Consider the following 14,078-nt stretch of genomic DNA (forward strand, 5'->3'; position numbering starts at 1 on the left):
ACAAGTATCCCCCGTGTAGCTTCTGTTGGGGCAAGTGCTGTCAGCGAGCACCTATGAAGGCCGGCACGGCACACGAGGGGGTGGGTAGCCAACACCACGCCCGGCCGCCTTTGTCTCCTCCAGTGGCCATGTTTACACACCGCTCTTGAGGCTGAACCAACCTAGGCGAGGCCCAGGACCGGTTCAGACAATCGTCACTGGGTGTTGTTGGCCGTGAGCGGGATTCGAACCCGGGTCGCCCGGGTTCGTAGGGCAAAGTAGCGCTAACCGCTACACGACCGCTACCCCACACACACACGCAGACACACAAACAGCCACACGCACACACAGACTCACAAACAGCCACACACACACAGACACACACACACAAACTCACAAACAGCCACACACACACACAGACACACAAACAGCCACACACACAGACTCACAAACAACCACACACACAGACTCACAGACAGCCACACACACACAGACTCACAAACAGCCACACACACAGACTCACAGACAGCCACACACACAGCCACAGACACACACACACACAGACTCACAAACAGCCACACACACAGACTCACAAACAGCCACACAGACACACAAACAGCCACACACACAGACTCACAAACAGCCACACACACACAGACTCACAAACAGCCACACACACAGACTCACAGACAGCCACACACACAGACACACAAACAGCCACACACACACAGACTCACAAACAGCCACACACACAGACTCACAAACAGCCACACACACAGACTCACAAACAGTCACACACACACACAGACTCACAAAGAGCCACACACAGACACACAAACAGCCACACACACAGACTCACAAACAGCCACACACACATACAGACTCACAAACAGCCACACACACAGACTCACAAACAGCCACACAGACACACAAACAGCCACACACACACAGACTCACAAACAGCCACACACACACACAGACTCACAAACAGCCACACAGACACACAAACAGCCACACACACACAGACACACAAACAGCCACACACACACACAAACTCACAAACAGCCACACACACACAAACAGCCACACACACAGACTCACAAACAGCTACACACACACACAGACTCACAAACAGCCACACACAGACTCACAAAGAGCCACACAGACACACACACAGCCACACAAACAGCCACACACAGACTCACAAACACCATCAACGAGTGCTGTGTGGTCCATCAGCCCCCCCCCTCCTTCTGACTTCCAGCTCAACGTGCGCTGGCTACGCTGCCCGTTGCTCCCCCCTCCCCCTCCCCCAGCACCTCGTGCAGGGCAGGCAGCACAGCAACACGTGCGGACTCCCACCTCTTGCAGCCTGTACGGGGATAGAGCGTTGCCCCCTCTCACACGCGGGAGATTTCCCCCTCCCCTCCCTCCCCCCATCCGGACGCTCCGGTTTTTCACTCCCCCAGCGCGTGCCCAAGCACTCGCCGTCAATTTATCCGCGGAAACGATCGCGCGTATATATGGAGGGGATGTTCGCAGTCCGGCTCGGTCACGTGGCTGCCTGGACTCCCACCTCTTGTTGTCTGTACGGGCATAGAGCGTTGCCCCCTCTCACACGCGGGGAGATTTTTTTTTTCCCCCTTCGGAGGCCGCGCTTTTCCACTCCCCCAGCGCGTGTACAAGCCCTCGCCGTCAATTTATCCGCGAACACGTTCAGGCGGCAGGCGACGAGCGGTTAGCCTACGTGGGTCTGTCGCAGGAGACCCGCCGATAGCACCTTGGGGCCTGAAGAGAGAGCTCCCGTCACGGAATGCCGCTCTCACGTGTCAACCTGATTGAAAGACTGCTCGCACTGCGCGCCTTTGGAAAAGTAACTTTTGCTGCACGTTAGCTACGCGAGGCCTGAACGTTTTTTTTTGTTCATGGCAAGGAACGATGAAAGATTGGGGCACAACGATGTGGGTGTAGTGGGTGGTGGTGGTGTGGGTGGAGTGGGTGGTGGTGTGGGTGTAGTGGGTGGTGGTAGTGGTGGTGTGGGTGGAGTGGGTGGTGGTGTGGGTGTAGTGGGTGGTGGTGTGGGTGGAGTGGGTGGTGGTGTGGGTGTAGTGGGTGGTGGTGTGGGTGGAGTGGGTGGTGGTGTGGGTGTAGTGGGTGGTGGTGTGGGTGTAGTGGGTGGTGGTGGTGGTGTGGGTGGAGTGGGTGGTGGTGTGGGTGTAGTGGGTGGTGGTGTGGGTGGAGTGGGTGGTGGTGTGGGTGTAGTGGGTGGTGGTGTGGGTGGAGTGGGTGGTGGTGTGGGTGTAGTGGGTGGTGGTGGTGGTGTGGGTGAAGTGGGTGGTGGTGGTGGTGGTGTGGGTGTAGTGGGTGGTGGTGTGGGGCAGGTCGCAAATCAGCGTCCACGACAGCGGTGCGACATTCATCTGTGGCTTCATCTCTCTGGCTCGCTCTGTGCACGTGCCTGCAGGTCGCTGCTGCTGCTGCTGCTGGCTGGGATGGCTCTCTGGCCGGGATGGAGAACGGCAGCTACGTGGCGGACAAAGTGGGGCAAGGCGACCCCACACCACTCCCGTGCAAGAGCACGCGCCTGTGACGCGCCTGTGACGCGCCGGGGGCAAGGGGAGGGGGCGGGCGCGGATTCGCCCGTCGGGACGTTGCCTGTCGGCAACGTCCCCCCGTGAAGCACGGGCAGGCCTCCTCCGCCCTCGTCTCGGCACACACCGCGGGTCGCCGTGATAATGCGTCCGCGTTTGCATGCGTCCGCCCCGCCCGGTATTCGATCTGCAGGTTGTACTCCTGCAGCTGCGCCAGCCATCGGGCCATCTGCCCGATGGCAGTAGTTCAGCTCGGCCCCGCTCAGGGTCCGGCTGGCGTACGCAATCACCCGTTCCACCCCTTCCTGCACCTGCGACAACACCGCACCCAGCCCGCTGCTGCAGGCGTCGGTGTCCAAAATAAAGTCGGTGGTAAAATCGGGGAAAGCCAGTGTGGGGGTGTGTGTGAGGTGGTCTTTGAGGGTGGTGAAGGCCGTCTGGCAGGCCTCCGTCCACTGATAGGGGTTCTTGGGGGAAGTGAGTTGGGTGAGGGGGCGTGCAATCTCGCTGAATCCCTTTACAAATCGACGGTAATAGGTGGCGAGCCCCAAGAATGACCTTATCTCCGACAGGTTTCTTGGCTGTGGCCAATCCACTACGGCGCGTACCTTGTCCGGATCGGTGCGCACCCCCGCCTCGCTGACGCGATGTCCGAGGTACCCCACCTCGCGCTGGGCGATGTAACACTTACGCGGCTTGAGCTTGAGATGAGCCGCTCGCAGTCGCTGGAACACCTCCCGTAACCTGGACCAGTGCTCAGACAGAGATCTACTGAACACGATCACATCATCCAGGTAAATCAGGCATTGCTCCCACTGCAAGCCCCGCATCACCAACTCCATCAGCCGCTGGAACGTCGCGGGCGCGTTGGTGAGCCCGAACGGGAGTACTCGAAACTCGAATAGCCCCATCGGGGTGGTGAATGCGGTTTTTGGCCGATCCTCCTCCGTCATCTCCACCTGCCAGTACCCGGACGCGAGATCGAGGGTGGAAAAATACCGCGCTCCGGCGAGGCTGTCAAAGGTGTCGTCGATGCGCGGTATGGGGAAGGCGTCGCCGAGGGTGACTGCGTTTAGTTTGCGGTAATCGACGCAAAACCGGGTTGACCCGTCCTTTTTTGTTACTAGCACCACCGGGGCAGACCAGGGGCTTGCCGAGGGCTGAATTATGTTATCGCGGAGCATGTCCCTGACCGCCTCTTTGATCTGGGCGCGTTCGGGTGCGCCCACGCGGTACGCGGGGAGTTTTATGGGTCGGGCGGCCCCGGTGTCGATTTGGTGCTTAACGAGATCTGTGCGACCCACGTCTGAATCGTGTTCGCTGAACACGTCGGCGTACTCCCGCAGTAACCCGCGTAGCTGATCGGCCTCTCCCTTGGGTAAATCTGCCCAAGGTACGTGTACCGCGTCAAGAAGGGGGACGACCTCGGCGTGGGGAGTCGGGCCGACTCGCCAGGCCAGGTCTTGTTGGTCCTCGGGGCGACCGGGGTCCTCCGCCCAGAGTGCGAATACCGAGTCGCTGGAGTGGCGCGCGTGTAGGGGGTGCACGGTGGCTACTGTGGTGCGCCGTCGTAGTATTGCTGGGGTGCCGTGGGGGTTAAACACACGCATGAACAATCGGCCCCCATCGGCGTTTACCAACGTGGCTGACCCCACAACCCCGTATCGTTTTGCCAACTCCGGGTGAGGAGTTAGCATTACCTCCCCCGATGGTCGGTGCGCGGGGTCGGTGGAGGGGGTCGCCACAGGTACCAGCATCTCGGCGAGCGGCCCGATGGTGACGGCCGTCGTCAGGGTAGCGGCCACGGGTGTGAAGCGGGGGCGATTCGGCTCCCGTCCCAGGAATGGAATCCGTTCCCCGCTGCCTTCCACGGTGGCGCACCGCTGTCGGGGCTGCACGTTGAGCCCCAGCTTTTCCAGGAGGTCGGTACCTGCGATACACTCGTGGCACAGCACACTCGAGACGTAGAACTCCTGAGTGCACACCTGGTTTCCGAGACGGACCTCGAGGGAGATCCTTCCCAGCAACCCCATCCCGGCTCCGCTCGCCGTGTGCAGCGCGCGGTCCGGGGCCTGCAGGCGGCTCACGTCAACCCCGAGCACGCTGCAGTGCGCGGCGCTCACGAGTGAGGCCACGGCCCCCGTGTCCAGTAGGATCCGGGTGCGCTGCCCGTTCACCTGTCCTTCCACCAGTGACGTGGCCCCCGTGATTCCTGCCACCAGCTCCCGTAGCCAGTCGCCCGTCCTCACCGCGTCCTTGGGTGTTGTGGCCGTGACCTGTGTGGGTGTCACTTGCTTACCATTATTATTATTATCGTCGTTTTGTTTCGGGACCTCGGTGATTGCACCCCTAGGTGGTCCACTCTCTAGGGGGCGTTGGCGTTTAACCCTTCGGTATATCTAGCGCGGGCGATCTGTGGGCAGTCTCTCATGAGATGCCCCTGACGGCCGCACATATAACACGCCCGGGGGGGGGTGGCGGCTCCATAGTGGGCACCCTGCCCGCCCCCTCTCCCCCCCGTGCGCCGCTGCCCAGACTCTGCTTCTAGTCGGGCTACCCTCCCAGCTAGCCCTCCCAACTCGGTCTGAATCGTCTCTACCGTAGTCTGCAGCGTAGTCACATGTGCCCGTACTTGGGTTACGTTGTTGTCCACTTGGGTTACTTTGTTGTCGATCCCCCCGATGCCCGCCTGTATCCCCGCTACCCATCCCGGGGTGGTCTCGCGGGATACCGGAGGCCCCCTTTCCTGACCCCCTACCATCCTGGTGAGCTCCTGTTCCTCCTCTTCCTCCTCGGTGGACAGACTTGCGATGGTGCGCTCCCGTCCCAGTCCTCGGAGCTGTGCGCGTTCGCTAGAAATTCTTTCACATTTGCGCGCGCGCTCGACAAGGGCATCAAAGGAGAGGCGCGTACAGTTCACGTCTGGCTGCCACCACGCCGTGCGCATTAAGTATCGCTGGATTTTCTCTGTGGCCAGCTCCTCAATCGCTTCCGTGGTGTGCCTCGGGCGTGCGATCTTTGTTAGCTCACGCACATCCTCGGCATAATCGCGCAGGTCCTCGCCGGGTTGGCGACGGCGTGCCTCTAAGGCCGCTTTTGCCTCCTCCTCATCGCGCGTACCGAAGCGCAGATCAAGTCGGCGCATCAGCTCCTCTAGCTGTGTCTGCGCGCTTGCGGGTAGGGCTTCGACAAAATCGGCTGCCCGCCCATCCAGATTCATATTAAGTTGACGTAGCGTCTGCGCGTCCGTCCACCCATTAATTTCCTTAGCCCCTAGGACGTTGCGGGCAAATGCTCTCCACGAAGGTGTACCCCGGCCAGTGAATATATGCCTTATTTTCGCGTGGGGTAACGCGGGGGTTCGTACCGCTTCTGACAGCATATTGTTATGGTCGCCGGCCCCCGGGACCTCCCCTGCCTGCGACCCTGTCCGCGAAGTACCGACGCTCCCAGACTCTCCACTAGTGTGGGAGCTGCCGCCGCCGCACTCCTCCCCTGGCGGGGAAAGGTCGTCGCGCTCCTGTTCCCCCCCCCTGTGCCGTCCCCCCCCGAGTCCGGGTCTCCTGCCGGTGGGGCATCCCACTCGACCCCCCTGGGACCCGCTAGCGCTTCGCCGGCACCCAAACGCGACGCTCCCCGCCCGCGCAGTCCCACGCACCAATCACACGCGGGTAACAGGGGGGTCAAAGGTCGGAGGGTAAGCGACGTCGTTCGTGCTCACTCCGACGCTTGGGGGGGATTGGTTTAAACGGGTTTAAAGGGCTATGCGATGGGCATGCGTGCGAGACGGGTATCCGCTCGCAACGCGGGAGTCCGCAGCCGACGGTTCGAAGCGCACACAATCCACGCGGCGCCGCTCCACACACGCGGCGACCACCGAGAACAGCAAGCGAACCCCGCTTCCACTCTCTTTCCACACCCTCGCAAAAACCACCACACCAGTCTGTTATGTAACGACCACCGCGACAGCAAGGGCACCCACGCTTCCACAATAACCACACCAGTCTGTTATGTAACGACCACCGCGACAGCAAGCGCACCCACGCTTCCACAAAAACCACACCAGTCCGTTATGTAACCGCCGACGATTTATTCCACCGCGTCGGCGAGCCCTTATTTAACCGAGTCAGTCGGGATCAGCGGGGCAGGACCGATCTATCTCTCGATAGTCGGCACTACACTCTACCTGTCCTTCTCCCCTTTACCCTCTCCGGTTTTGCTCTTAAGCTAAGTCCCAACTCCCTCTCTCTCTCTCTTACTCACGGTTCGTCGTCACTGCTGTCTGGTCCTCGCGGCGCGTCGATACGTCCCACGGACGTTCGCGCGGCTGGACTCGGGAGTTGACGGGCCTGGGGTCGACTCGAGTAGCCAGAGAACCTTTTTCCTTCGCCCTGACCCGCTTTATTCTTTCTACATCAAAGGGGCTACCTGGTGCCGACTCGCGGGCCAATCAGCTCGCTGGGATCATCCGCCAATCGGTAGGCCCATCTGTATCCCAGCATCCCCCGGGCCGTTGCTTTCAGCGACGTCCGCATCTAAATTTACCTGCTCAGCGGCCCTCCAGCCAGAGGGCGACCCTGCTTTCCCGCCGCTCGTGGCTCTGCCCTCCTACCTGCCTGCTGACCCGTGTGTGTTGTGTGTGCTGTCTACCCGCGGTGGCTCGGCAGCCCCGTCGTGACCATGTAATTACAACCAAAGTCACGGCGCCGCGGTGGGTGTTAGCGTCGGGGGAGACCGTCCAATTCCCTGGCTGCAGGAAACCGTGAAGATTATCCCTTTACGAGGGCTTCTGGGTGAAAACCTGTCGGCCAGGGTGTCTCCCCACGCGCTCTAATGGTGGGGGGAAGTGCGTGCGTGTGTGTTCCGGTGGGGGGGGGGGGGTGGGGAGGTGGTGGGGTGGAGCAATGTCGGCCTCGCCGCTCGGAGCGGCGAGATCGCAGGTGGGCCACCCGCCGATCGGCTCCGTGGCGGCGGCATCACACATTCGCAAGACGTTATTTTACCGCCGGTTACGGCGGTAATAAACCATCTATTGGAACGCCACTGGATTCCGTGGTTGATATGCCGCGATGGGGGTGGGGGGGGGAGGGCGGTGGTGGGGGGGGGGCGGTAGTGGGGGGCGGTGGTGTGGGGGGGGGTGGGCAAGTGCCGAGCCGGCATCATGCAGCAGCAGCTCAAGCACCACGTGCGGCGTCGTACCCCAAACTGTGTCTCGTGGCCGTCGGCGTCATCGTCGTCATCGTCGTCATCGTCGTCATGTTGTCATCGTCGTCATGTTGTCATCGTCGTCATCGTCGACGTCATCGTCATCACGTCGTCATCGTCATCGTCGTAATCGCCGTCAAGCCACGCGGCAAAGGCCTCCGCCACCGTCATCGCCACGTCTCAGGGCCCTGCGGCGATGCGGCGATGATGACGACGACGATGACGACGATGATGACGACGATGATGACGACGACGATGAGGATGACGATGATGATGACGACGACGATGACGACGACGATGACGACGATGATGACGACGATGACGATGATGATGACGATGATGACGACGACGATGACGACGATGATGACGAGGACGATGACGACGATGATGATGACGACGATGACGACGACGATGACGACGATGACGACGATCCGCCCTCCCGCCCACCCAGAGCCTCTTCGACTTACGAGGCGACGTAGCCGTCGCTCCACGGTGCTGGACGGCACAAAGACAAAGATCTCCCGTGTAGCCTGTAACAGACTGTAGGGGCAAGTGCTGATAGCGAGCACCTATGAAGGCCGGCACGGCACACGAGGGGGTGGGTGGCCAGGTTCGTGGCGCTAACCACGACGCTACTGCTCCCTCCCCCACCCCACCGACATTGGAAGCGCGTTCCATCCCTTGGCTGCCGCTCCATTGTTAGTCTCGACCATCGTTCGTCATCATCGTCGTCGTCATCGTCCCATCTGGCCGTGACGCGTCCTGCCCAGGCTCCACTCACTCCAACCCACCCACTCACCCGTTCACTCAGCCCCTCGCTGACAGGAGGTCTCGGGACAGACCCAGCATGTGCCACGGCTTGGCTGACTGAGACGACCAGCAGATGCACCACCAGCCGTACTCCCCCCCCCCCACCACCGTGCCAACTCGCTGCATTTAATCCGCCCGGCGCTCCGCTCGTTGTTGTGAGCGTCGCTCCCTCCGCCCTCCGTTGTTGCTGGAGAGGCGACTGCCTCCAACTGCCCAGTAGCAGCAGCAGCAGCGTCCTTCACGAGCCTCCTCCACAGAGGCCGACCTTGACACCGCTGGCTACCGGTCATCTGCAAGTCCACTCAGCTCCACGTCCTACCGTAGCACCGCATCAGTCCGCCTCCGATGCGGCACTACAGCCGCACACACACACAGACACACACACAGACACACACACAGACACACACACATACACACACACACAGACACACACACGAGACACACACAGACATACACACAGACACACACACAAGACACACACAGATACACACACAGACACACACACACGAGACACACACAGACATACACACAGACACACACAAGACACACACACAGACACACACACGAGACACACACAGACACACACACGAGACACACACACAGACACACACACAAGACACACACATACACACAGAGATACACACACACGAGACACACACAGACACACACACGAGACACAGACACACACACGAGACACACACAGACACACACAGAGATACACACACAGACACACACACAAGACACACACAGACACACACACGAGACACACACACAGACACACACACGAGACACACACACAGACACACGCACAGACACACACACAGACACACACACACAGACACACACAAGACACACACACACACAGACACACACAGACACACACACGAGACACACACACAGACACACACACGAGACACACACACAGACACACGCACAGACACACACACAGACACACACGCACACAGACACACACAAGACACACACACAGACACACACACAGACACAGACACACACACAGACACACACACGAGACACACACACACAGACACACGCACAGACACACACACAGACACACACACACAGACACACACAAGACACACACACAGACACACACAGACACACACACACAGACACACACAAGACACACACACACACAGACACACACAGACACACACACGAGACACACACACAGACACACACACACACACGAGACACACACACACACAGACACACACACAGAGACACACACAGACACACGAGACACACACACGCACACACAGACACACACACAGACACACACACAGACACACACACCTCGCGAAAACAAAACTACCTGAAGACGGCGGGAGGATTCGCACATGTCCGCCCATCGTGACCCGGTGAGATGGAGGCGGGGGGAGGGCGGTCATCAACGCGCAAGCGTGTGGATGCAAAGTTGTCAACAACAACAACCTTTTCTCATCAGTCGTACCACACTCTTCCAATAAATCCGCCCGTCAAAAAATCCGTCAAAAATCAAGGCACTACCTCTAAACGGCGCCACCCCCCCCCCCCCCCCCCCCAATTTACCCTTGAAGAGGTGAAACTAGCCATCAAAAAAGCCAAAAATTACTTCGCAATTGGCCCGGATGGCGTAGCGATGCCCCATCGCAAACACCTCGGCCCCCCTTTCGAACGAAGTTTCTCGCCTCCACCATTAACGCCTCACTCCCAGTGCAACATCATTCCGGCCATCTGAAATCATCGACAATCATCCCACTTCCAAAACCCGGCAAAGACTTCGATCAAGCAGCGTCCGACAGGCCGAATTCCCTACTTTGCCCATCGATCAAGATTTTAGAGGCCCTCATCCTTCCAATCATCACCGCCGACTTACCTCCATCATCTCACCAACACGGCTTTTGCCCTGCACACTCAACAACAACAACAACAGCTCTTCTCAACCTAACCACACAAATTGCAAACGGTTTCAATTAGAAAAAGCCCCCCCCCCCGCCATCCCGCACTATTGTCGCCTCCCTTGACATTACAAAGGCTTTCGACACCGTTAACCACCTCAACATCACCCAGGGTTCTACTCTACCATCAGGCCTTGTTTGCTGGCTTACAAATTACCTAAGGGGCCGCCAATCACTCGCTCTCTTTCGTGATATTCAATCCTCCTCACGAAACATTCATGCAGGAGTACCGCAAGGTTCCATAATATCCCCGGTGCTGTTCAACGCCTACCTCCAAGATCTACCAACTCCTCCAAAAGAAGTACAAGTAGTCGGTTATGCTGACGACATCACAGTTTACACTTCTTATATATAAAAAATATATACCCAAAGTGGAAAAACTCCATCAACTCCGATCTAAAAAGGCTCAGTACTTTCCTAGCCAATAGATCGCTTCAACTCTCAACATCCAAATCAATTCACCCTTTTGACACCTGATCCTCATCAAGCCAACCTACATCCCAACGTCAAAATAAAAAAAAAAACAACGCCTCCCACGAGCAAAAACCCCAAAAATACATTCTAGGTGTAACCTTTGACACCATATTCTTGGTTCTTTCGGTAAAGTCACGTAGAAGGGAAACAATAAAATGATATATATAAAACAATATACATATTTTTTTTACTATTGTATTGTTTCCCTTCTACGTGACGTTACCGAAAGAACCAAGAATATGAATCCCTGCAGTCACGAAAGCTTTAAATCAAAACTTTGACACCATGTTTAGCTTCGCTCAACACCGCAGAAACGTCCGTGCAAAAAGTTAACAAACGAAATAACATCTTACGAGCTTTAGCCGGCACATGTTGGGGTCAACAAAAGGAGACTTTACTCCTAACCTACAAAGCCATTGGACGTCCCATCATCAATTATGCCAGCCGCATTTGGTTGCTGAAACCTCTCCTCTAAAGGTTACCAAAAGCTCCAAACCTCCCAAAACCGCAGGCACTTCGCCTACCTATGGCGCCCATTGACCATCTCCACCAAGAAACCAAAGTTCTTCCGATTCAAGAACACCGCAAGTTTCTCACCGATCAATATCCGGCTTCATGCCACTCGACAGCGCATCCTTGCACAAAGCTACTCAAAGCCCCCCCCCCCCCCCCTGCACCTGCTAGGAAAATGAAATCCACCTTGCCTTCCTTCAGCTCTGCCAACGTGCGATCTACTTTAAACGCTCTTCCACCAAATAGCACCACCAAATCAATGTTGAACCACTTGCACACCGCTGCCACCATGCACTGCCTGAACTCCTACAAGGCCCCCCCCCCCCAGTGTCGTGCTATAGGGGGTTGGTCCCCACCCATAGCAGACGACGAAAAATCCCAGACCCGGGCAACTCGCACAAAACTGGCTCAACTCGATTCAGGTTACGGCTGCTTCATGCTAGCCGACTATCAAAATCGAATCGACCCAAACGCCCCAAACTGCTCTGGCTAAATCCTTCCAAAGTGGCGGACACAACGCCACCTACAAACAGAAAGTGCGAGGAAAATAACAACAACAACAACAAATCAAAGTGACGACAATGACGAAAATTGGTCAGTGCTGTCCAAAACCGATCGCCGACTCGACGAATTAACAATCCGCCAGGGCTGTGTGTGTCTGTGTTGTTGAGTGTGTTGTGTGTGTATGTATGTTGTGTGTGTGTTGTGTGTGTTGTGTATGTTGTGTGTGTATGTTGTGTGTGTCTGTGTTGTGTATGTGTATTATGTGTATGTTGTGTGTGTGTGTTGTTGAGTGTGTTGTGTATGTTGGGTGTGTGTTGTTGTGTGTGTGTGTTGTGTGTGTATTGTGTATGTTGTGTGTGTTGTGTGTTGTTGAGTGTGTGTTGTGTGTGTTGTGTGTGTTGTGTGTGTGTGTTGTGTATGTTGTGTGTGTGTGTGTGTTGTTGAGTGTGTTGTGTGTGTATTGTGTGTGTTGTGTGTGTATTGTATATGTTGTGTGTGTTGTTGAGTGTGTTGCGTGTGTGTGTTGTATGTGTGTGTTGTGTGTGTGTTGTCTGTGTATATATGTTGTTTGTGTTGTGTGTGTGTTGTGTATGTTGTGTGTGTGCTGTGTGTGAGACTCAAACATTTCACGAGGATCTCAATTGGCGTGGCTGCCTGAACTTGGCGAGTTCCCTGATTTTTCTCCACCCCCCCCCCCCCTAACAAACCCTAGAGGTGAGAGGGAACGGGGGGTGAAGGGTGTAAGGGGGACTGGCTGGGGGGGGGGGTAACGGGGGGGGGGGAGCTGGGGGGGTAAGGGGGGGGGGCTGGGGGGGTAAGAGAGGGGGGCCTCGCTCTGCACGACAAGCGCTGAACTTTGCCCTGATCAGCGGGCACTCAACCGTATCTGCTGGGTCCGGCCGTTAAACGACGCTCGTCTCAAAGGTCCTCGTAATGATCAAACCGCCTGTGCCTGTCCCTCCAGCCCCTCGTGTCAGGGCTATCGGCCCAAGGCCCGCGCGTGTGTGTGTGTGTGGCACGCACGCGCGCGTGTGTGTGTGTGTGGCACGCACGCGTGTGCGTGTGTGTGTGTGGCACGCACGCACGCACGCGCGCGTGAGTCCCGCGCGCGTGCGCGCGTGCGTCTCTGCAGGTCATTATAAAGAGGCGCAGTTGACGGACAGCGGTTCCCCGATTTACGAGCCGAGTCAAATGTCCTGGGAGATGGGCAGACGGGCTGAGAAGGCGCCACGATTGGACCTTCTGAGCTGCACTCTCGACAGAGTCTGAGCACAATTTCTCTCGGTGGACTCTCTTAATAAAAAAAATAACTCCATGCCCACAGCGAGAACTTTCTCTCTCCATCTCGACTGGATCCTGACCACAGACTCTAGCCGCTCTCTGGACACCTCTGGGAATTTATCTATTCCGATTGAACCTCTTTGATAGGTGGTGGACTGAGCTATCCAACAGATCTCCCCTCTCTCTCTCTCAAACAAAACTCTTACGCCCACGCGATCTCATTCACCAAAAACCCCTTGAACCAGCCTCTCCAGCCGGACTCTCGAACCAGGCAGCTGCAGCATCATCACCAGCAGCAGCAGCATCAATCGGTTCCTTTCCCGCCGAACTCTCTCGACCCGCTCACCCACCACCACCAACACCACCACCACCCATAACCAAAACCACCCCCCCCGCCCCGTGCCAGCGATGGGCGACTTCCAGACGGAGGTGCGTGGCTTCACCACGTGGGACTACGTGGTGTTCTCCAGCCTCTTCGTCGTCTCGTCGCTCATCGGCGTGTACCACGCCTTCGCTGGCCGCGGAGGCTCCTCGCAGGAGTTCCTGACGGGCGGGCGTCAGATGACCGCGGTGCCCGTAGCCCTGTCGCTCACCGCGAGCTTCATGTCGGCGGTGACGGTGATCGGCGCGCCAGCCGAGGTGTACCGCTACGGGGCGATGTTCACACTCTTCTGCATCTCCTACACGCTGGTCATCGTCGCCTGCTCCGAGATCTACATCCCCGTCTTCTACCGCTCGGGAATCACCAGCACGTACGAGGTGA

General features: G+C 57.6%; 2 protein-coding genes across 2 annotated transcripts in view; both read left to right on the forward strand.

The window, feature by feature from the left end:
• Positions 1-3,010, forward strand: part of SLC5A8 (solute carrier family 5 member 8) — a 57,830-nt gene extending 54,820 nt beyond the window's left edge. Inside the window, exon 15 of the mRNA XM_076054262.1 lies at positions 2,444-3,010. Within this exon, the coding sequence (XP_075910377.1) occupies positions 2,444-2,569 (126 nt within the window). The 3' untranslated portion in view covers positions 2,570-3,010. The remainder of the gene's footprint in view (positions 1-2,443) is intronic.
• A 9,896-nt stretch (positions 3,011-12,906) lies between these two features.
• Positions 12,907-14,078, forward strand: part of LOC116956497 (sodium-coupled monocarboxylate transporter 2-like) — a 28,518-nt gene continuing 27,346 nt past the window's right edge. The window contains exon 1 of the mRNA XM_032978168.2: positions 12,907-14,074. Coding sequence (XP_032834059.1) covers positions 13,724-14,074 — 351 coding nt within the window. The 5' untranslated portion in view covers positions 12,907-13,723. The remainder of the gene's footprint in view (positions 14,075-14,078) is intronic.

The sequence above is a fragment of the Petromyzon marinus genome, chromosome 65 (assembly GCF_048934315.1).
Source record: "Petromyzon marinus isolate PM22_M1 ecotype Great Lakes invasive population chromosome 65, UKy_Petmar_22M1.pri1.0, whole genome shotgun sequence".
NCBI classification, from domain to species: Eukaryota; Metazoa; Chordata; class Hyperoartia; order Petromyzontiformes; family Petromyzontidae; genus Petromyzon; species Petromyzon marinus.